The following is a 24,661-nucleotide window of genomic DNA, read 5'->3' as shown; positions in this document are numbered from 1 at the left end:
GCCACTGGGAGCTGAAGGGCTCCGTGCCTGCGAACACTCCAGGTAAACAAACTGTCCAGGCCCGTTAGCAGCTTACTCTAACGGGCCAGCAGCCAAAGTTTGCGAACCCTGAAATATAGGGTCAGCTTACGAAAGGGTCATATAGTTTTTGCTATTTTTACCTATCCATCTTGGGGGATCGGCTTATAAACGAGTGGGCTAATGAACGAGTATATACGGTACATATAAAAGAATAACATGTACATTAGAGCCTAAACTTAACTAACAAGGCATTCCCCTCTCTGGTAAAGGTTAACTCACCCGAAGTTCCTTTCCCAGCGTCAAACAGCCAGACCGGCTGTGATCCACCTTTTATAAAACAAGCCAGCTGGCAGCTTGACCCCCTGGGGAAGCACACCAGGGTGGTCCTTTGCAACCCCAGATATGTCAAAACAATCCTGTGCTCTTTTATCCATAAACCAGCACACTCCTGCTGGTTTTTTTGCAATCGCTTGTTAATTACTTAATTTTGACTAGGTGGTGGCTCTGTATGCACATAGGTATCCACTGTGAGGTAGACCAGTGGCTCTCAATCTTTCCAGACTACTGTACCTCTTTCAGGAGTCTGATTTGTCTTGTGTACCCCCAAGTTTCACCTCTCTTAAAAACCACTTGCTCACAAAATCAGACATAAAAATACAAAAGTGTCACAGCCACTATTACTGAAAAATTGCTTACACTTTCATTTTTACCATACCATTATAAAACAAATCAATTGGAATATAACTATTGTACTTACATTTCAGTGTATAGTATATAGAGCAGTATAAACAAGTAATTGTATGAAATTTTAGTTCGTACTGACTTCGCTAGTGCTTTTTATATAGCCTGTTATAAAACTAGGCAAATATCTAGATGAGTTGATATGCCCCCTGGAAGACCTCTGTGTACCCCCAGGGGTACACGTACCACTGATAGAGAACCACTGAAGTAGACACTGCTCAGTTTCGATATTACTAGGCAGATAGATAAACGTCTCCTGCCTGTCTGAAAGGAAGACGTTTGTCACCTCTTGGTGACCTGATTTAACTCACTGACTTTAAGAACATAATTTCTAGTATAGGTACATAACTCCTCACATACTATCCGTACATACGTTTTGCAGGGATTATGATGCCCAGTGTGTTACTGGCTCTCAGCAGAGACCTCTATGCCACCCTTTAGTGAATTAGTATGTATATAACTGACCAAGGGGTTCCCTGTAAAACTCTATGCACCCCATGTCCTCTGCCAGTTGGCATCAAGAAGAGATTTCCAGGTCACACACATACAGGCAGCCGCTCACGTAATTCCCTGCCGCTGAGTGGGTTTGGGGTATTTTTTAATGGAGCTCTGAGGGTCCCCCTCAAAAGGGCTACATCCTTCTGGCCAAGGACCTCATCAATATTAGTCTACAACCTCCCCAGCTGGAGAAGAATCACCTCCCCCCAGCATGCTCTCTGTGCAGCACTCCCACCTCCTGCCAAGGAGAGCTGGACTGGGAATAAAGCCTGAATCGGCCTGCATAGCAGTGCTGAGTCCTAACCCCAAGGCTATCGGGCCTTCCCAGTGCAGCAGGCCAAGCCCCTGCTGGCCTTGGGAGGAAGAGATCAGACCTGGAAAATGACTCTAGATCTCCTTCATGGCAGCGCAGAGCACGAACGCTAGACTGCAGCTAGGCCTGAGACCTGTGACTGAAGCCCTGCTAAGAAGAAAGCAGAATTAACAGGAAATTTTATTTGGTTGTTTCCTGCCACTGGCCAGACTGTAAAAATCATAACGCAGAACAATAACCCCTCACGTCTCAGCAGCTACCTGAGGAATTTCCGGCAATCAGTGAGTTGAAGGACAACAAGGACTGTGCATGTTTTTTTCTGGGTGTTTTTTTTATCTGCACGATTTACATGGTGGATAATCCTGTGTCCCCTGCAGAGCTGAGCTCTTGCTGTCAGAGAGGAGGATGTGCTAGCCTCTTATGCTGTGTGTTCTCATTTTTCAGATATCTTGCTCCGAGCAGCAGGAGGTGCTTTGCTGTAGGAATCCTGAATCACTCTTAGCCTCCTGCAGAGAATATTTCACCCATGTTTGTCATTGCCTTGCTGGAAACACTCACCCTACACCCAAGTTACAATGTTGCTGCAGGACAGATTGCCCAGCCAGGAAATTATTTGATTTGTAATAGCCCCATTCAGGACAAAGGGGACTCAAAGTACTGTACAAATATATTCTAGCGGCCACTGATCATGCTTGTAATAGTTAAGGTTGCAAAGTAGTTTGCATTATATCCCCCCCACACACATACGTCTTCTTTTCAGATCAAAATTTTCCAAAACATTCATTTTATGGGCAGAAATTTGCTATGCTTGGTTTCTCCTCACAGGTGAATATTGATGGAAAGTTTGGGCCAAAACTATTCAGTCATTTCTGAGTTATGGCAGGGTGAAAAAAAAGCCATTTTTGCACAACTATATAAAAAAAATATGTTGGACTGTTACAACTGTTTCTTTTCCAGCATCACTCAACACTGGCTAAACTTTGAAAGATTAAACTTGGCGTAAGAAGCGGCCCTAATGAGCAGAAAGGGCTCTGGCAATTTGCTTAAAAATTCAGATAAAAGAAACAACAGTTATATAAACATTAGAAAACACGCTCCAGCATGTGCGCCGTATAACACTCCATGAACAGTGACTCTGCCCTGTTAGCCAGGACTGTGGAGCCAGTTATCTGTGCAGGGCCATGCGCTCTGAACCAGTGGTTAAAGCTGATCAAAGCCAGAGTGGGAGCTCACCCACTCTCTTGTCACCACAGGTCTGGGTGTTAAGTGGTGAAGCAGCAGTGCCCTGCCCTGCAGTAGGGGAAAGAGAACAAATGTAGCCAAAAGAAGTTCCTGTCGTGTGTCCCCCCCCCCCAGGAGGCCCCATCAGGCTGCCTGTGCTCCTTGTGCAGAACTGGTTTGGGAACATCAGTAGTTTTCCAATCTCTGTGTCCAGCAGGACAGAGAATCTGTGTTGATGTAATATAAACAAGCCTAGGAAGTCTGGGGGCATCGTCCCTGGAAAGTGCTGATGCATTTTAGACAATGTTAAGTTGATTAAAAAAAAAAAAAAAAAAAGTTTTATGCAAAAACCTTGTTTGATGTATTCCTTCTCTGTCCTTCTCCCTGGGGGAGACGGAGCTGGTGTACGGGAGGGGAGTACGGTTCTCCCACAGAAGACGAGCTGGCAGGAGATGGATCTTCCCACAAGAAAGGAGGCAAATAGGATGGGGTCACCTCTTCTTTTCCCATCAACTGCAGCTGCTCTACCCACTGGTAGAAATGGCTGTGCGCTTCCCCATAGTCACTACTGTTTAAAAGAGAGCTCCAGGGACACTCCTCCATAAAAGCAGAGGGCCATGAGCTGCCAGAGGGTTGTGGGCAGAGACTAATGCATTTTAATTTAGTTTTATGACAAATATCTTAATCATCAGGGTCTCAGAAGGTTTGGCTCAGTAGTTAGAAATTGACATGTTCATCTGAAGCTGTAGGAGCAGCCCCACAATCCCCTGTGACAAATTCCCAAACTCCCTCCTACCTGAAGATAGGAAGCAGCTGCCCAGTGGGCTGCTAGTGCTATTCCCTTACTCCAGCATCTCCATGGAAGGACGGCAGGCCTGGCTCCCTCCCCAGCATCCTTAAAGGGCATTTCTTCCCAAGAACGAGGCGAGATGGAGGGATGCATGCGGCCTCTCTCCAGCACTCTTGCTCTCTGGGGTGTGTGTGTGTGGGGGGAGAAGCACATTTTCAGGCTTGTCTCCCCTCCTGGAGGCCTCACGTTTCCACCATTCATTTCCTCTAGGTGTAGGGGAGGGCTGGAGGCTTTCCTCTTTGGTGTTGCCATTCTACCTGCCTTTCCCTCCTCCTATCCCATTGGGTCCCCCTGGCTCCCATGACCCTGACTACTGAAGCTGCATTGAATGACAAGACAGAGGCAACTGCTTACTACTCTGATTCATCTCCTCTGAACTCACAAGGGAGCAGCAGATGTGGGGGAAATGAGTCACACTCCCAGACACAGCAGCTCCTTGTGGCAGGACACCATAACTGCAGGTGAGCTTTCAGGAGGCCCCAGGCCACAGGCTAGAACAGTAATTTCCAGGGAAGGTTAGTAAAAGGCTGAGGTCCTGGCCAGATCTGGACTAATAGTAGCTGTTTTCCAATCTGTAAAATGGGGATAATATTTATTTACCTACATCACAGGACAGATCGCACAGAGTTTTGCAAATGGCGTTGGTCTCTTCTGTTCAGCCTTTGCTTTGTAACCCACAAAGTACTAAGTGTTATTACTAGGTGGCAGGAATGCTGAGAGGATAAACATCTCCCTGTCCTGCAGCCTCCCACAGAGCCCAGAGGGGGTGGAAGATGACCAGGGGACAGCGTTTAAAGAAGGGAAGGACAGAAACATTTTATGTAAAGAGAGACACTCATGTAGGGTTTAATTTAAAGTCCATGACTCCTGTATTTTAAATATATCTGTATAGTTATAGTACATACACACACCACTGTGGTGCAGCCACTGGTAAGACAGAGCACAGCAAAGGTTTAAGAGAACAGAGCAACACCCGGCATGTTTCAAAACAGGAAGTGAAGAACACAGTATCCCTGCTGCAATAGAAACAAAGGGAAGCATTTGAACCACTGATATGGAGAAAGCTGTTAGTGCTGTGGAACAGCCTTTTGCATTAGCCCCATTGCAACAGACCATCATGTTTAATGTGTGTGAAAACTGCCATAGAACACCCTGAATCAGACCATGTGCAAACCTTCCTGATGACACCAACGTAGGGAGATTATTATTAGCACGTAACAGAGACAATAAAAAAGGGATTAAAATTAAAGTCCTAGACCCAGATCTTCAAAGGTATTTAGGCTCCTAACTTGCATCAATGTCAATGGAAGTTAAATACCTTTGGGGTCAGGCCCTGCTGCCTAAAACATCCTTGCATTTCTCTGCCCCTTTCATTATTTTTCTACTGTGTCAGAGGTGTGCCCAGGCATTTTGGGACTTCAAAGGGGAATGAGATGCACATAAAACGCTACCCTCTTCCCGCCACTGAAAGTGGTGTTTCTTAGGGATGGCTAAAGAGGGAAATCTCTGAGCACATCAAATACTTGGGTACTCAGCATTCATGTTACAGAAGCAATTGTACATATACCCCCATCTTAAAGTTTGCCAGTAACTCTGTGCTTTGATACTGGAATACCACAGAAACCCCAAGCTAGACTTTTCCCTTGGAAGGAAGTGATAAAATAGCTAATTTATACTGTCTCCTATACACACAATGCAAAGTCACACTTTGTTAAAGTCTGTTTTTTCCTGTTCTAGGGTGGTGGTAAGGCATGAAAGTTAACTATTGTAGGAACATATGATGTTGCTCCCCCATTTTTCCTGCATATGCTGGCAAATGGACAGTCTTTACTAGAAGTGAAAATACTGTAGTGAATTGCTAGGGGAATTTAAGGAGGCATGGCACTATTGCCAGGATGAAAACCCTTCCATTTCAAAAAGTTGGCAGGGGCTCTTTAATGATCATAATTGGCCAAGAATTGTTTTAAATCTCATTCAAAAGATGTCAGCTCCAGCAGCAGAGCTATAGAGCAACACAGCAGAGCATTACTTCAGCATTGGCCCAAAGCGAAGAGTGCCCCCTACTGGGCCACTGGTATCACTTCCTGTGGTGGACCAGCCAGTGTTGCCCAGCTTTGAGATAAGAACAAAACTGCCAGCAGTATTGTGGCTACAGCCCAGCACCTACAGACTTTGATCATCCCTCCTTAAAATTTACTGCTGGTTATAAACTGTAATGACACAGCTGGAGGAAAATGCCTTATCCGGCTGTAATAACGTAAGTGCTGGGAGAAGATGGAGTTCAGAGCCAAGGCAGGGTAAGGGAGACTGAAGACAAACAGAAACAAAACACATATAAAGGCATTAAATATTGATAGTATTCTGAGGGGCGTGGCATAAATGCACTGAAATTAAGCCTCTCTGATATAAAGGAAAAGCCAGGCAGTGGCAATGGGTTTCACCCTGAGGACACTAATGTGCAGTTGTTCCAAGGCATGTTGGATGGGAGTAGTTGAGGGGAGAGGTTAGGGAAGGTGGCAGCAGCTGCTGCTAAGCAGGTAGGATGGAGGCAGGTGTAAGGAACAAGCAGAAAGGGCAAGCAGGGTGGGGAGAGGCAGCTGGGAGGAACTGCACTCAACTAGAGTTATGAATGTATAAACTCACTACCATAATTTAAAGGCCAGGCTAGTTAAAGTCCAAAGGTAGAGACCCCTCAGCTTCCCTCCACACCACCAACCTTTTTCTCAGCACCTAATCTCTGCAGCCTCTTAAACCAGAGTTCAGTGGTAAGAACAGCTTCAATTATGCAAACAGGAGTGGAAGCTCTCACAGATTGCTCATGAGACGGGGAGTAGAGGAGGGGTGAGAACAAGCTGTGGTTCATTACTGGGAGGATCCAATGTTCCTCCTCAATCAGGATATGCATCAACTTTCTGGGTCTCAGAATCCAGCAGCACCTGAAACAAGTCAGACTAGTCCATAGAGCCAGAGGAGCTGTGCTGGGAGCTGCACAGAAATAATGGTATTAAAACAAGCAAGTGCATTAAGTTTTAATCCTGATGAGACACTCCCAACATTCTTAAATCCCACCCTGCACTCCTGCCCCACTGTTTCCACCTGGGGAGCCCCCTTATCTATGCTCAGCTATCACAGTAGCAGCACCCCTTACGATTCCTCCCTCCTTGGTGGGCAGGTGAGAGTTGCCCCACAATTTCAGAGATGGGGTTTTTCTACAGAATTACACAGAAGTGATTAATAAAGTTCTCTTTATTACAGACCTACAACCCCCCCCCCCCACCCCCACCCCAAAAACAAAAAAATGTTTCTCTTCATAAATCAGCAGCAGGGGAGAGTGTGGCATAGGCTCAAGGAGCCACAGAGGATTCATACTTGTCCCAGCAACAGGAGGACAAGGATGCAGGTATCATGGATGAAGCAGAGCAATCCCCGATTTTAACAAACCCACCCAGAGCAAATATGTGTCCACATCCTGCAGAGAGTAACCACCCATTGCTCTGGGTCTGGATAGGACAGACACTGATAAACACACCTCTAATTCAGCAGTCGTCCTGCTTTCCCCACTGCCAGTTCTTTGCAGACAGTTGGAAGCCCAATTCCAGCTTCTCCCACCCTCAGAATTGCTCAGGACTACTGCTGCCCAAGAGAAGAAGGTGAGCCACACCCACACACAAAAAAGGGCACAGGTTCTACAAGGCAGTTCAGTTTTGCTTCACGCCTCTCCTGGCAAGAGAACACGCAACATGACCAAATCCAGAGGCCTGGGTGCAGGTTTCTCTTGTTCAGGCTCCAATGAGTTTCTTAAGGAAGGCCTCCAGCTGATCCTCATCCTTTATCCCCACAAACTTATCCACAACATCTCCGTTCTTCATAGCCAGCACAGTCGGCACAGCTGAGACCTGGAAGGCAGAGAGGGCGCAAACAGACACACAATAAGCTATGCTGGAAGGAGCCCAGCTGCACAATGGCTTTGAAGGATGACCTGCAAAGCAAAAAAAATAAAAATAAAAAAAGAAAAGGCTTGGGCCCTTCTGTATAATTCATAAAGGACTGAAAAGTTTTCAGGGTTTTATTTTTCCTGCTTGCTTTTGACATTAGAAATTCAGGGCCTCTCTGGTCTAGAACAGTGGTTCTCAATCAGGGGTCCGGGGCCACCTGGGGGGGTTGCAAACAGGTTTCAGGGGGTCCACCAAGCAGAACCAATATTAGACTCACTGGGGCCCAGGGCAGAAAGCCTAAACCCTGCTGTGCAGGGCTGAAGCCCAGGGACCTGAGCTTGTCACTTGGGGCTGAAGCAGAAGCCTGAGCAGCTTAGCTTTGTGGGGCCCCCTGTGGCGTGGGGCCCTGGGCGATTGCCCTGCTGGCTACCCCCTAACGCCAGCCCTGGCTTTTAAATGTAGAAAACAGGTGTTGTGGCACAGGTGGGCCCTGAAGTTTTTAATAGCACGTTGGGGAGGGGACTCAGAAAGAAAAAGGTTGAGAACCCCTGGTTTAGAAGACCCTAGGGCAGGTGGAGAACCTGCTCAGCCCTTTAATTAAGGGGTAAAAGCTAACAACGAACAATGTCCGAGACATCCTCCAGCAAAACCATGGAAGGCATCGATGCTGCTCATGTTTTCAATCCTTATCTATGTCCTGACTTAACTAAAAATCAATCCATGCAGCTTTTGTAGTTTAGACAAGACCCAAGATTAAAAATGCAGACAAAATACCCATTTTCCCCCCAAATAAAAATAGTAACCTCTTCCCCCCCCCCCCTTTATCTCATCACAAGGCAGTGCAGGAGGGAGCAAACCCAATGGTTTAGAAATACTTTATAGGGCACTTTTAAAATATATTTTACAGTGGGTGGTTGTTCCCCACAATTCAATGTGGACCAGAGTGGAACTGCACCTTTCCCCAGGTAGGAAAGGATTCCTTGTCCTCCTCCACTCTTGGAGAAATATTCTTATGTTAGCTCTAGACTGTCCCGCCTCCTCCCCCTTCCCCCCCAAATCCATCTCTTTGCTTCTCCCTGCTCATGGCTTCACTGACAGCACGGTCAGAGACCACCACCTGCTGAGCCTTGATGATTAGGTAGGGGAAGGAAAGCCCTCAAACTGAGCTGGCAGCCAGCTACAGTGCTTTGGGTGTTACTCTCTCAGCCGATCCCCTGCAAGCTTTGTTCAAAACTAAGGAAGTAACAGTGCAAAGGATGGCACTCAGGATCAAAGCAAACTCCCCGGGGACTCGGTGGGGGGGGATGAAGAAACCTTGTGGCCATCTTTTGGGGAAGGCGTAACGAGACTCAGACCAGCATGGAATGGCAAGGGAAAGAATTTGGTAGTATTTTAGAACAGCCAGGCACATGCCTCCTGCTACTTCATGGCCCATATCTGTATAGCGCTTATCTCCTGGAATGTGTCCCATCCTTATCTTGTAGGAATGCATCCTGGGAATGCATCCACTCAGCGAGTACATTCCCAGCTGCACTGTCTCTTGCTGCCATCAGGGATCTGCCACCCACACAAATCCTCCCCACAGGAAATCCCTTAGAGATATGGCTCCTCTCTCACCAGCAGTTTGACATGAAAGAGGTTTTGTTCACCCTGTCCCTCCCCTCGCCCATCCAGAACTGTTCCCTACGAATATCCTCCAGAGCTTTATACAGACCAGTTTTAGATAATTCAGGCACTGGGGCTCCTCCTGCCACTTGCCCAATGCCTGTTTAATCTGTGTTCTTTAGCACCCCCTAGTGACTAGTTGCAGAAGTGCAGTGTAGCCCTGGAAAGCTGCTCACTGCACATATGGTGCAGCTGATGTGCCTGTGTGTGAATTTTTTTCTTTTTCAGGAAGAAAGGATATAACGAGGAAGCACTGAGCTCGCCTTAATTATGCCCTCCTGGGGCAACGTGGTTGTTATTTTTCAGGGATATCTTCCCCATGCCTCTAATGTAGATTAAACAGCAAGTGGAGTTACACGTGAGGCTATTTTATAGATGAGTTTGGGTAACCAACCATCTGCTTTAAAGGTCACATGATGAAAGCAAGCACTGGTCCAAGTGCGGAACAGCAGCCGCCTCCAGAGTTGAGGAGCATTAACTTAATGCTGAGTTACAAGCCTGTGTGCGTGGGCCAGCATGAACCTCACGTGCACCTGTGGCTGAGCCCTCCATCTCCTCCCACACACACACGCGCTCAGGCGGAGGAAGGGGACAGCTATAGTGGCTTTCAGCTACTCTGTGCTTCCAGATGCTGAACTGCTCCAGGGGGGCGGAGTGGCCCCCAGCATAGACAGTCCCATGGGACTTTTTTAAGCTAACTTTTAAGCATCCCAGGATGTCCTATGGGCAGCCCCATGCCAGGGTTTGTCAGGAACACCTTGGGTTCTGCACTGCCTGCACCAGCGGAAATCTCCCGCAGACAGAACCAGGCCTGTTAGGGCCCATTTACGCCACTCCTGTACTTTTATGCAGCATAGAGAGGCCAGAGAAGAGGTGAGGATTTCACCAGTAAGTTTAGGAACAATGCGGGGAACTCCAGAAAGGAACAAGCTACTACTGCTGAGATGTCTCCAGCCAAAGGAATCCCACTGCTATCTTTCCAAAACTACCACACCAGCCAGTCTACGCATTGACCAGCAGCAGCATGGGAGAAGGGACTGCGATTTCCCAGATAGGATTAAAATGCATGCTGGCAACAAGCCAATGCAACTGAAGCTGAGAGAATCCCACACAGAGCAGAACAAAGCCAAAGTACTCCCCTCTCTTTGCCCTTGTGGTTAAGAAGGGAAGTGACAGTGGGGGGAGACCTCCTGAAAAGTGGGTGTTGGATGAGAAGGGACTGAGAATTGTAGGAGAACGAATTCTTGTCTTGTGCAGAACTGGATCTGCAAGGTTTCTAGCAGGAAATGCTTCTGGGACGCGTGCTCTGCTGGGACAGCCTGGAGCCAAGGGCAGGCAGAGACCCATGTGAAGGAATGCTCAGGCATTCCAAAGCTCTCCGAGGGGGTCTCTCTCCATCCCCTGCCCCCCCAAAGAATCCACCGCAGAGAGGAAGTTGTGCAATCTCAGGCTGGGCAGTCGGCCAGGGTCTGCGTGTGGAGGGGAGGGAGAAACGTGGGAGGAAGCTGGTTTCCTGGCAGCTAGCAGGGGAATTGCGGGAGTGAGAAAAGGGCCTTGAAAATCCCAGGACACAAGCAGAGAACAATTTGAGATCCTGGATCCTAGGTGGAAGGGCCCTCGGTTCCTGTTGCTAGAAGACGATGCTGCTAGCAGGGTAGTTCAGATTTCCTGCTCCAGTGTAGGTGGATTCCTGACCCCCTACTCTAAACACCATAGCCTCCTCTTCTTTTGTGCGGACCTACAACAGCATGGAGCCACTCTGGCCATCCCCTCCAGCTTTTGCACTCTCACTGCCTTGGTTAGCAACTCTTCAGAGGGAGGAGCAAAACGAAGCTACTCTAACCCTGAGCTCAGGACAACACAAACCAAGAACCAAATGTCCTCCTCAAAAAAGCAAGCCAGAAACTGTAAGGATCAGAACAAAACTCCCCGTAGCATTTCCATTTCACCATGGTCCCACTGCTGCCCAGCGAGGAGTCTGAAGCACTAACAAAAGTAGAGGTGTATCATCTGGACAGCACAGGGTGCAGGTCCACCAGGGACCCAGGATCCCCAGCACTTTCTGCAGAATGGGAATTTAACAGAGTTTGCCTGTGTCTACATTTAAGGCTCAGGAAGAGGCCCTATAATCCAGCCCTTGACTACAGCATGAATACTGCTTACATCCTCCCCGACGGGGTTATTTGCAAATCTAAAATGATCATTTCAGTTATCCAGTTTGTTTGACAAGATTTCCCTGGGCTAAATCCCCATTAAACTGAACAATTCTCATCCCTCAAACTTCCCTTAGAGGAACAACACTTACAGCGCTGTAATTTTCAGCCTTTTTCCTAGTGCCTTTAAATACTGGTTTTCCAGTTGCCTGGGATTGCTCTGCTATAATTGTAGCAGAAGTGCTACCAGTTACTATAGCAAGGCTTGGAACAATAATGATTAACCTATTTGATCCCTAATCTCTTATCTGTGGACAGAACAATCCTTACCCAGTGCCTGGTGTACATCTCTTGGCTTCAAATACTTCATTGCACTGTTTAAGCAATCACAACCTCTCTCCGGGGCCATCAGGGTTGGATGGAGCAGGAGTCCTGGGGGGTGGGCAGATAGGAGGTGGGGCCCGGGCCATGACCCCCCTACCCTAACCGGCTCCCCATACAATTTACAAAACCCAATGCGGCCCTCAGGCCAAAAAGTTTGCCTGCCCCGGTGTTAATCCCTAAGGGGAAGGAGCACAGCTCTCCTCTCCAAGGGGAGAGTGAATATTAATCCTTTTGCTGCAGGGTCTTATTGTAGAATACAGCAGCAGTGTTCTTTGTCCACTAGGTACTGGGAAGGGGAGACACCAGGTCCCTACAACACAGAATACAAAGTGTATAGTGCTCACTTTGTATTTATTTTTCATTACAAGTATTTGCACTGAAAAAAAATAAAAGATAGTATTTTTCGATTCACCTTATACAAGTACTGTAGTGCATTCTCTATCATGAAAGTTGAACTTACAAATGTAGAATTATATACAAAAAAACTGCATTAGAAAATAAAACAATGTAAAATTTTAGAGCCTGCAAATCCACTCAGTCCTACTTCTTTTTCAGCCAATCACTCAAACAAGTTTATTTACATTTGCAGGAGACACTGCTGCCTGCCTCTTGTTTACAATATCACCTGAAAGTGAGAACAGGCGTTCTCATGGGGCTGTTGTAGCTGGTGTCTCAAGATATTTATGTGCCAGATGCACTAAAGATTCATATGTCCTTAATGCTTCAACCACCAATTCCAGGGGACACGCGTCCATGCTGATGACGGGTTCTGCTCGATAACAATCCAAAGCAGTGCGGACCGACACATGCTCATTTTCGTTATCTGAGTCATATGCCACCAGCAGAAGGTTGGTTTTCTTTTTTGGTGGTTTGGGTTCTGTAGTTTCCACATCAGAGTGTTGCTCTTTTAAGATTTCTGAAAGCATGCTCCACACCTCGTCCCTCTCAGATTTTGGAAGGCACTTCAGATTCTTAAACCTTGGGTCGAGTGCTGTAGCTATCTTTAGAAATCTTGCATTGGTACCTTTTTTGCGTTTTGTCAAATCTGCAGTGAAAAGTGTTCTCAAAATGAACAACATGTGCTGGGTCACCATCCGAGATTGCTAGAACATGAAATATATGGCAGAATGCTGGTAAAACATAGCAGGGGACATACAATTCTCCCCCAAGGAGTTCAGTTACAAATTTAATTAATGCATTTTTTTTTTTTAAACGAGCATCATCAGCATGGAAGTGTGTCCTCTGGAATGGTGGCCGAAGCATAAAGGGGAATATGAACGTTTAGCATATCTGGCACATAAATACCTTGCAATGCTGGCTACAAAAGTTTGTCTTAGTGACTGGCTGAACAAGAAGTAGAACTGAGTGGACTTGTAGGCTCTGAGGTTTTACATTTTTTGTTTTTTTAGTGCAGTTATGTAACAAAAAAAAAAAATCTACATTTGTAAGTTGCACTTTCACGACAAAGATTGCACTACAGTACTTGTATGAGGTGAATTGAAAAATACTATTTCTTTTATCATTTTTACAGTGGAAATATTGGTAATCAAAAATAATATACACTTTGATTTCAATTATAACACAGACTACAATATATAGGAAAATGTAGAAAAAAATCCAAAATATTTAATAAATTTCAATTGGTATTCTATTGTTTAACAGTGCGATTAAACCTGTGATTAATTTTTTTAATCACGATTCATTTTTTTGAGTTAATCGCGTGAGGTAACTGCGATTAATTGACAGCCCTACTGACAAGCCTTTCCTTATTATAAAGATACCCTCGTGCCCCCTCCTAGCCACCGCTGGAACAAAGTCCTCCTGCTCCTGGCCCATACCTTATATTCAATGGCCAGGTCTGTGTGATCATCAATGTCCACTTTCGCCATCAATACCTTCCCCTGCTGCTTGGCCACCATCTTCTCTAACCTGGGGCCCAAGATCTTGCAGGGGCCGCACCACCTCACAGGGGAGAAAAAAAGCAGGCGTTACACAAGGAACTGCCGGGCAGCCACAGTTTGGATTCACACCATTCATGGTATTTCAGAGGCAACCTGATCACCACCTAACCCCTCCTCCTTACACTGACCTTTACACTATGGGAAATTACCACAATTTAAACACCAAGGGTGAACATTAACCAACCACTTTTGCAATTGTTAGACTCAGAATCACAGTCCGAAAGTAACACAGATTCTGAGACTGTCTACACTATGGAGCCTATGCTGGCATAGCCCCTTAGCATAGACACAGCCTACACTGAGGGTATGTCTACACTACAGCGGCACAGGTATAGTGTTGCTGCTGTAGCATAGATGCTTCCAACATGGACAGAAGGGGGTTTTCTGCCAACGTAGATAATCCATCTTTCAGAGGCAGTAGCTAGGTCGATGGACGAATTCTTCCATCAAACTAGCCGTGTCTTACAGTGGGGGTTAGGTCGACTTAACTATGCTGCACAGGGGTGACAGTTTTCACAGCCCTGAATGATGTAGCTAGGTCAACCTAAGTGTCAGGTGTAGACCAGGCCTGAGAAAAGGAGTTTTTCTCCCGGTGTAGGAACACCATCTCCCTGAATGACATCAGCTATGCCAACAAAAGCCCGCTTCTGTTGACATAGCTGCATCTACACTGGGGATTTTGTCAGCAAAGCTATGCCAGTCAGGGGTGTGGGTTTTTGATACCCCTGACCAACGCAGCTATGCCAATGGAACTTTTAAGCATACACCAAGCCTGGATTGCAACACAGTTTAGAGAGAGGCTTCCATAAGAAAGGCATTATTAAATCAGGGGAGGGTGGGAAGAGGCTGCTATTCAGTGTTAGCCCATTACTCTTGAAACACCTCAGTCTCCAAAGTGATTGCTGTGTTTACCTAAGGGCTCTCTTCCACAGCAAAATCACTGTCACGGAGAGGCTGTATCTATTTAAAAACGAAAAAAAAACAACAACAGACACTACCTGTACCAAACTCTGGTATTAGGAAGAGTTTGAATGGAAGGCATTGGTGCTAATCAAAGTGCTGAGTTCTTCCTCTAACTGCACTTGAAGTCATACTGCCCCACTTACATTGATCTCAACCCCACCTATCCTTACAAAGAAAAGAAGAATAAATTCCCAAACCCTTACATCATGTTTTAGATTGAAACCACAGCTGATTTTGCTCCCTATGCTACTCCCAATAGCTCTTGGTCTCTCTACCTGCAGACATACAAGTTGATCCTCCTTCTCATGGCCCCAGTCATCATTAGTTTCTATTTCAGTCTGTTGCTCTTGTCCATTTAGATTGAGAGTTTTCCAGACTCTATGCTCTGTATTTGTACAGAACCAAGCACAAAGGGGGCCTTTATGTTGCTTGGGGGCACTAGGTGCCACCAGACACAAATGAGACAGAAAATTACTATTACTATAATTTAGCAGATAAAATCTTGGAATATTTTCGTTGTTAGTCAATGGCAAAATCTTTATCAATGCCAACTGCTGATGGTATTTGCAAAGGCTTTTGCTAACAACTCATTGCTACTGGTGAAAGTCTTTCCCCAGTGTAAACAGCATTCAAAAAAAATGGGACAGACATTATCTAATTTGATTATAGATGAAGCTATGAACTTCTCAGCAACTACTTCTGGTCACCCGGGAACTAGTAGCTGCTAAAGAAAACATGAAGGTAACAAGAGGAGTATTTGGGAATGATTTAAAAATTGCATGGAGATTAATTTGGAGGACACAGATCACTTGTAATACACAGCTTTAATGCAGCAATTTGTTCTAGTTGTCTGTTTGGGCCTAAATGTCAATAAAGAAAACATAACAAGTTTGTGCAGCACATTTAATGCTAGCAACTATCCTTATGACACAGTAAGGAGAGAACCTCATGAGCCATAATGGGAGAGAGCTGAACTGTAGGGCAGTAAAATGTAGCAATAAAATAGATTCTGTCGCTGTCAGACTGTGGGCTGAAAAAGGTGGAAGCCAAAATAATATTAAGTAAATAAAAGGCTTACTAAGACCAGGGTTCTTATGCTTGTTCATTCTGTTACTGTGATGAAGTGGGAATCTTCTGTAATATTCTTATGAATGATATGCATGGCAGTGACTTACTTGACTAGGGATTGCCACCCTATAGGTGTAGAGCAGGAGATATGAGGTGTTGGGTCACCTAACTGTCTGGGGCAGTATGAATGGGTCCTTGAAGGGACTGACCCATATCATTGGAGGATCCAGAAAGACTATGGGAATCCCAACAACTGAACAATTGACAGTGATCCACAGAGAACTCCACACAAAACTCCGGCAGGTGGAACATGTGAACTCAGCAAGAGGAAGACAATGGACCAAGAGATGAGAAGATGCTAAGATACAAGCTGGTCTTTGGAGAGACATGGGACTGACAGACAAAGAGACAAAAACATGGAGAGAGTGGAAACGGATTCCACGGCTGCTTTGCTGGCTGATTGCACTGGCTTGGCCAGTATGGATTATGTCTTAACCTTTAAGTCTCTATGCTAACTTAAGGACTTTCCAGTGCTGTGTTACATTTGACCAATAAACCCTACTCTGTTTGGTGTCACTGCAAATACTTGCTGAGGTGCACTGGTCCTGGAAGACAGGAAATGGCTCTGATAAGGAGTTATCTAAGTTGGACTTGCTGAGTAGAACTCAAGAGCCCAGACACTCAGTTTTGGAGACGCTGAAGCTGTGTGGCCGACCTTTAAGGAAGAATGGGCCCCCTTAGGGATCTGGCACACTGACAAGGTTCCTGTGGGGGGGAGGGGGGGGAAGAGAGAAAACAATGCAGGATCATGTGCCTCCCCATATTTCTGCCAGGGGTTGCCAGCCCTGCTCCGTCACATGGGATGGCTGGACCCCCTCCCTGTCCGGCAGCTGCTGGGGGAGCCAGTGAGCTGAGCCCTGTGGGGAGAGGCAGGAGCAACAGCTGCGAGCTGCAGGGAGAGGCCGCTGAGGTTGGGGGGGAGGGAGGGAGGACACCTGCCTGGTGGGGTGTCATGACTCAAGCTGTTCTGGGGCAGCCAAACTGTGTCTTTCTCTCCCCCCCCCCCCAATCAGCTGGTATATGTCATCTCTGGCTGCAAGGGATTGTTTAAAGCTGGGGCATAGCACAGATCCCATGGATCCATGACAATTACACAATCTGTGTTAACATCTCAGTGAAATACCATAAGCGTTACGTTTTGTATAGCATTCTGTATTGTTGACCAAACTTGCTAAAACCTTATACTAAACTCAAGAGTATTTCGCTATGTCTGCACTACAGAGCCGATGCCAGCACAATCCCTAGTGCAGAGGCAGCCTACATGACAGAAGATTTTCTGGTGGTGTAGGAACACAACCTCCTGACAATAGGACAATAGCTATGTTAACAGAGAAACTCTTCCTTCAACGTAGCTGCCTTTACACTGGAGGTTCTGTCAGCTTAGGTGTGTCAGTCAGGGGTGTGGCTTTTCCAGTCCCATGAGCAATGCAGCTATGCTGATATAACTTTTAAGCATAGACAAAGTTTAGTTCTCTGTGTCACACAATAGCTTCTGAACGCTGCATTTGATCAATTCCAAAACTCCAGGGGACGTTCTAAACATCAATGGCCAGAACCCTATTGATTTTGGGGTAAAAAACAAAAAAAAAAATCAGAAAACCAAAAGGGGCAATGTGGGGGACACATGAAGCCCTGTCAGCTCTTTAGCCCAGTCACAACCACTTCTGCAATTATCTACAGCTCAAAAGAACTGGTTGATGGTAGGCATTAATGTCTTCCAGCATAACATACCCTGTCTCATCTCTGCTCATTCTCCCAATAGAATTTAACACATTGACATCCTGAATGACTTCTCTCCCAGAAAGAAAAATAACGGTGGAGGAAATAGGGCTGTGCACACAGCCTCTGGCATGGTGGGGGAGGAGAGTGGGGGACCCTGGTATGTGGGGAGGGAGAAAGGGAGACACAGAGAACCCCTAGTTTGGGTGGGAATAGGGAGCATGGGGTAATGAGGGTCCACATAGAATTCTTGCCATAGGGGGAGAATGGGATATTGCAGGATAGATAAGAGAGTGATGGGGGGCACACAAAACCCCTGCTGAGGGGGAGGCTGTGGAATGCTTTGGAATGGGTGGAGGGAAGAATGGGGGAAAATGGAGAAAAGGGGCCATACAGAGTGTCTGCCATGTAGGGAAATGGGAACAGAGAGCTGGGGGAGGAAAACGAGGGGCACACAGTAACCTTTTGCTGGCAAGGCTTATTCTGTTCTAGGAACCGGTATGAACTATACTGACAAAAGTGCTTTTGTGGAGATAGAAGCTGTCTCTCCACTAAGAGGGTTTGCTGGTATAGCTATACCAGCAAACTTGAGTAAGTGTAGTTCTATATGAGGCCAGGTCCAACCCCTCCTCTCATTCCTGATGGCCCTCCCCGGGACCCCTGCCCCATCCAACCACCCCTTCTCCCTGTACCCTTACTGCCCCCGGAACCCCTGCCCTTGACTGCCCCCTGCCACCCCATCCAACTCCCCCTCCTTCCTGACTGCCCCCTCCCGGGACCCCTGCCCCATTCAACCCCGTTCCCCCCCGACCACCCCGCCCCCTATCCACATCCCTGGCCCCTGACCACCACGCCGAACTCCCCTGCCCTCTATCCAACCTCCCCCCCCCGCTCCGTGCTGCCTGGAGCACTGGTGGCTGGCAGCGCTGGAGCTGGGCCATGCCGCTGCCACCACGCAGCTCAGAGCACCCGGTCAGGCCGGGCTCTGCAGCTGTGCTGCCCCACGAGCTCACAGCCCCGCTGCCCAGAGCATTGCACCCGGTGGTGGCGCGAGCGAGCTGAGGCTGCAGGGGAGGGGGGACAGCAGGGGAGGGGGGACAGCAGGGGAGGGGCCGGGGGCTAGCCTTCTGGGCCAGGAGCTCGGGGGCTGGGCAGGATGGTCCCGCAGGCCGGATGTGGCCTGCAGGTTGTAGTTTGCCCACTTCTGCAATACTCACTGTGCATGAAAATCTACCACCACCGGCTTTTGGCTGTTCACAACTCTGTCCTGGAAGTCAGACCCATCCTGGATGTTAAAGGTGGCCCTGCAGACAGGTGTGGTAGAAAACGTCCTAATGGAAGCAGGCACAGTGATCTGGGTAAGAGGGACAAGTGATCTAGGGTAGCATGGTGCTGCCGACACCTTGGAGAGGATCGACACAAGTGGCACAGAGAGCTTTTGGGGGGAGATGGATAGAAACCTCCTCAGCACGAGCCTCTGGGCCATCTGTATAATGAAGGGGAAAAGGCATTTTGGATCAGCCCATGCCATAGAGTAAAGGAGAGCAGAGAAGGAATATTTCTGGATATTATGCTTCTGAACAGCTCTCCAGCTCCAGCAATTCCACTGCTGCTTCCCTCCTGCTTCCTACAGCTCAGCCAATGCCCCTCCATGCCATCCCTCCCCACAAGTGCTCCTTCTCCATGCCCTGCCACCCCATCTGTGCCATGCTAGCCTCCCAGTGCTCCTCCCTCTTATCCACAGCCCCCTACCATAACAGCCCCTTCCCCCCCCAATGCCAGCCCTGCCCCCGTGCTCCGCGCTCCCCCTTCCCCACCGTGCCAGCCCTGCTCCCCTCCCCCACCATGCCAGCCCTACCCCCGTGCTCCGCGCTCCCCCTCCCCCACCATGCCAGCCCTGCCCCCGTGCTCCGCGCTCCCCCTCCCCCACCATGCCAGCCCTGCCCCCGTGCTCCGCGCTCCCCCTCCCCCACCATGCCAGCCCTACCCCCGTGCTCCGCGCTCCCCCTCCCCCACCATGCCAGCCCTGCCCCCGTGCTCCGCGCTCCCCCTCCCCCATCGTGCCAGCCCTGCTCCCCTCCTCCACCGTACCAGCCCTGCTCCGCGCTCCCCCTCCCCCACCGTGCCAGCCCTTCACTCCCCGCTACCCCCCGTGTCCCCCGCCCCTCAGGCGGCCGGCGCAGTCACCCCGCACGCTGGGCCCGGCGGCAAAGCGCTGTCCCCGGGTTCCCCCCACTCACCTTCCCGGCAGCGGAGGTGACGCAGACGCTGCCGGAGAGCTGATTGGCTGGGGTGGCGGAGGACGACCCTGAAAAACGGATTGGCTGGGGAAATGGATTTTTTCACGGCTTCCCGCTGATTGGCCCTTGAACAGCAACTTCGGGCCGCTGTTTTCTAGGTCTGGAAGATGATTGGCTGGCGAAGATGTCCTTCAGGACCCTGCGCGTAGTTCTAGGCTTTGGTTGGCTATCTTCAGAATCCTTGGTGGGCTCCTGGGTGCTGATTGGCTGCTGAGAAGGGCTGTTCAATAGCATGACCCCTCTACCCTCCTCCACCAGCTGCGCCCATGAACTGCCGAGCTCGGCAGTGCCTCCCTCACCCCCACCCCGTGAGCATAGGGCGCGCGCAGGCTGCAGCCGCTGCGCGCAGACCTTGCACGGAAGGGGAGGGGGGAGAGCGCAGCTTGTGCCCCCTGCCCGGCCTCACAGCGCACACCCTGCCCTGGGGTGGACCTGGCCATGTGACACCTTGCTGGGCTGACCAGGCAGCAAGTGTGAAAAATCAGGACGGGGGGTGGGAGGTAACACAGACGCCTACATGAGACCAAGATATCAGCACTGTCCCTATAAAATCAGGACGTCTGGTCACCTTACACTGTGCCCCCCTGAGGCCAGTGCAAACCAGCTCAGAGCGATGGGTCAGTGAATCCAGGAGGCTTTTGACAAATGGTCCCTGGTCACTACGACTAAACAGCTTAAAGAGGAGCAGATGCATTGCTGCTGTTGCTTAATTCACCCTGCTCCTCCTTTAATATTTAGACCTAGAAATGTGGGCCTGGATGCATCAGTCAGGCCGGGGACCCCATTGTGCTAGATGTACAAACATAGATTGTCAAATTCAAGTGCTTCAAAATCATGAGTCAGGTCCTAAAAATAATAAGAGTTGCTTAACAATCCCAAGTTTTTTGTTTTTCAATATATATTGGATTCTTTTTATTTCCCTTTGTGTTTCTGAGCCTTGTTTTCAAGCTTTGCTTCACAACTATGACTTTCACTGACTAAAAAGTATGCTGCAATTCTGATGCAGACTCTTGAGTTCAGGAGATGGAGGTTTAAGAAAAACAAAACCTCCATAGAAACCCACGCTAAATGATGTTGGTAACCCAAAAGTGTCATTCTTCCTTATGTGTCAATACAGAACCTAGTACCCCACCACGGTGGTGTGCAGCATCACAAGTGTAGAATGGCCAGTGTGTTTCAGATCAGCTCTGTAGCGGGGCGATGACTCACAGGCGCGGCGCCTCCTGCTGGTTCCTGGGAATTAGCTCTGTTTCTAGCTCTGGAGTGCCCTTTGCAGGCCAGTGTCCTGCTTGCCACTGGCCCCCGTGTCCCTCCTGGACCCCAGTGCCCCTTTACCCTGGGGCTGCCCCCTGGCAATACCCCCACCAGTCTCTATGGGTCTGCCCTCTCTGGGAAACCCCCACACTCTAATCCCCACCTTGCCTCAGTCTGGGCTACTGCCAGTTATCATCAAGCCCCCACTCCCTGGGGCAGACTGCAGTGTAAAAGCCACTCATCATAGGCAAGGGGGTTTGGACCTACTGCCTTCCTCTGCCTCCCAGTACCTCTATGGGCCTTGGAGCAGGCCCTGCAACCTGGGGAGTTGCCAGCCTGGAGCTCCCCTGCTCCTCTGGCTCGCCCCAGCCCTACTTCACTCCCAGTACCCTTTCTGCAGGCAGCCAGGCCCTGCTCTTGCCCAGCCTGGAGAGAGAGAGAGAGAAACTTCTTTTGGGCCTCTGGCTCACAGCCTTTTTATACAGGCCATGGCCTGGATGGGGCATAGGCCAGCTGCAGCTGCTTCCCCAGTCAGCCAAGCTTAGCAGCTCTCAGCCACAACCTTCTCCCAGGGCTGACAACCATTTTTCTGCTGGAGTGGGGGAGCCACTCCACTACAGGCTCAAAAGAAAATTAAGGATGATGTAAATATCAGATGATTATTATCCTGCCTATTGTCTTTGTGCCAACAGACTAATAAGCCAACCCTTAGCTTACTACATCACTGTACACTGAGGCTGCCACCTGCAGTGACTTCTGCTACAAGGTGCAAAAAGGCAAAAAATTTCAAGCCAATGATAGTCATTACCACAAATAAAACCTTGCTAATTGTGGCACCTTCATCTATCCCTGTTTATTCACCTGACAGATGGCAAGAACTGTCCTAACCTATTGTTTTTGTTGCCCACTGCTTTACAGTGGGTACAAGCTGGGGTAGTAACAAAGCAAAGTGATCCCAGTTTTGTGCAGTGAGCCCAAATCCATAAGTAACTAGTCCCTGCTAGTTGCAATACAGCAGCATCCCACTACTTTGGAAACAACACAATCTATTCTCTGTCTTTGTTAAACTAAAAGATCTAAAAACTGTCAAAGGGCAGGTGGGGTGGGAAGTGTCTTTCACAGCATGGCGGGGAAGGGCTTTATAAAAACATGTAGCTTATATGAAAGGTGTTGTTGGATCAACAGCTTTGAAGATTGAAGGCACCTCTTTAGTCTCAGATGGAGCAGTGGTCACACACCCCCCCCCCCCTTCTAGAACAGTGGTCTCCAAACTTTTTTGATCGCGCACCCCTATCAGTAAAAAAAAAAAATTTTGAGCACGCACCCCCCGCCGCACCGGCTCTACCATTTTTGCCAAAGCAAAAAAAAAAAAAGAAAAGCCGCTCGGACTCCCGCCCGAACTGACGAAGCAAAAAAAAAAACCAAAAAACTCCTCCTACTGCGTTGCGCACCCCCAAGGATCCTCTTGCACACCCCACTTTGGAGAGCACTGTTCTAGAGCACAGTGTTTGTGTGTGGGCCAAATTAAGACTGTGCTGGGTGAAGACTGTGTTGCTCCTGTGTCCCAGAGGGTGAGAGCAAAGGCAGTGCTGTGATTAGGGTAAATGGCACTGGTCAGATGAGTATTAGCCTTGCAATTTATTTGTCCTACAAGCTCCTTTTGTCCAAAACCTGTTGGACTGGATTAAAGAAGGATCGAACATGGCAAGCATATAGGGGGTAGGATGTAAGAGTGGCTTGTTTTGCTATTAATTGCTTTTCTCATACCAGTGGTCAGTCTACCTTTGCATACTTTGAATCCCTTACTCCCTTTATGGGCTGGATCCAAAGCTCACTGAAGTTTGTAGAAAAGCTATTGATGCTCATGGTTTTGGCCATACGTGCACGTATACCTATCCCCTCTGAGCAAAGGGTTAAAAAGCCAACAGTGGGAGCGATGTAAACGTTTTTTTATACTGCATTGGAAGAATATAACCATACAAAACATATACAACCAATTACAAGAGGCAGCAATCCACTTCAACAGGAGATACAATAAAATTAAATTGGGCATCAGTATTAAAATGAAATTCTGCTATGAAAAGTCATTACAAAAATGGCACCATGAGAGTTTGTGTTTATTGCTCCTTTGTGACATCCAGATCCAACTTGTCTGCTTTACAATTAGAATGGTTTTCCTAACTATCATCCCTGCTTGGGATTCCAGAGGGACAATGGATTTGGATTGGTTCAAGTGCCACCAAAGATGAAGTTGGAATTTAACAAATGTTATTGATTACATGTGAGTCGGAATGAGCATGATTCATTCTGTCAGCTGTTCTGGCTCTGCATGGGTGGCAGGAGTAAACAGTAAAACCTTCTGACATTGAAGTTAACAGATCTGATTCGGACACACAACAGGGAGCACACACTGGTGAAGAAGAAGGTGTCATTTGTAGTCACTTTTCAGAGCAGAACTGCAATCTAAGGGAACCCACATACTAGGAATTTACAGTCTCACGATCTTGTGTGTGGATATTACAGAGGGTGCTTTGTGTGTGTGCGCACGCATGCATGTGTGTACGTACAGTGGGCCTACTCTTGGCTTTAGTATTTCATAGACAATGAAACTGAACCTTTAGGTCAGACAGGCTGGTTAGCGCTCTCACTAGCCCTCCTAATTCCACCCCCCTTGGATAGTCCACATGTAGGATGCCCATGGTGAGTTGTGTGGGCTGCTTGGTGAATACAGACTTTTCAACCATCTCCCTCTGCGCCAGATTTGCATCTAGTGCAAACGGATGTAGTTCCATTAAAGGGAGTGGAGCAATACCAATTTACACCAGGTGAGACGCCAACCCTGTTTCTCCCGGTAGCAGCTACTAAGAGGATCCTTTGACAGCAGCAGCATTTTCACCAATGTTCCCAGTTAAGAACGACACCCCTTCCAATCCCTCACTCATCTCAACTGCTCCCCAATCTCTAGCAGCAAAGAGCTATAGGAACTGGGTCTTTATAGAAAGAGCAAGAAAATTTAAGGGGTCCCTGGGAAAGGCTACTTAGGGATCAGCTAATAGGGAGGGATTATTCAGGTCCACCCTCTCCTCCACCCATTTTACCAGGAAGCACAAATGCAAGGTATTCTCATGGATATGGGGAGAGCAGGAAGACTATTCCCACCTGCCCCTCCTCTACCTCTCAGAAATCATGGGGACATAGGAAGACTGAACTCAAACTCCTTGCCCTGATTAGTGGTGTCCAAGAAGTGAGAGGTCTATGCCTATCAGATAATGAGCAATAAAACGCAGATAGACAATTTACCATACAACATCTGAAAGCTGTCAATAGGAACATCTGGGAAGAAAACTAGGAATACACATTTTAAATAGAGTGAAATGCACTGGAAGCTTTTTGGAAGGACATAGTGCAAATAGGACAGGTATTTTGCTAAAGAATACAGGGACTATCCCTTCTAAATAGGAGCAGCTGGCAAAGAATACCAACTCCACCAAGTAAAGGAATGGATTGGCCCTGCTACCCTATCTACTGACAGTTCACATTGGGTCTAAGCTTCCT

The 24,661-nt window shown here is 48.0% G+C and overlaps 1 protein-coding gene across 3 annotated transcripts; it reads right to left on the bottom strand.

Annotated features, from left to right (window-relative positions):
* Positions 1-6,881: 6,881 nt before the first annotated feature.
* On the bottom strand, positions 6,882-19,827 carry TXN2 (thioredoxin 2). 3 transcript variants are annotated; one of them, XM_065413616.1, is made up of 4 exons: positions 19,793-19,827; positions 18,770-19,038; positions 13,620-13,743; positions 6,882-7,540 (listed from the first exon to the last, which is right to left on the bottom strand). In XM_065413616.1, the coding sequence occupies exons 2-4, from the start codon at positions 19,036-19,038 to the stop codon at positions 7,424-7,426; spliced, it is 510 nt and encodes a 169-aa protein (XP_065269688.1). In that variant the 5' UTR covers positions 19,793-19,827; the 3' UTR covers positions 6,882-7,423. The 3 variants fall into 3 exon arrangements, with proteins under 3 accessions (XP_065269688.1, XP_065269680.1, XP_065269671.1); XM_065413608.1 differs by lacking the exon at positions 19,793-19,827 and adding an exon at positions 19,740-19,780; XM_065413599.1 differs by lacking the exon at positions 19,793-19,827 and having other exon boundaries at positions 18,770-19,083.
* Between the last annotated feature and the right edge of the window lie 4,834 nt (positions 19,828-24,661).

The sequence above is a fragment of the Emys orbicularis genome, chromosome 1, assembly GCF_028017835.1.
Source record: "Emys orbicularis isolate rEmyOrb1 chromosome 1, rEmyOrb1.hap1, whole genome shotgun sequence".
In the NCBI taxonomy this organism is placed as follows: domain Eukaryota; kingdom Metazoa; phylum Chordata; order Testudines; family Emydidae; genus Emys; species Emys orbicularis.
The sequence above is the reverse complement of the archived record's forward strand: the minus strand, read 5'-3'. Positions and strand labels throughout refer to the sequence as shown.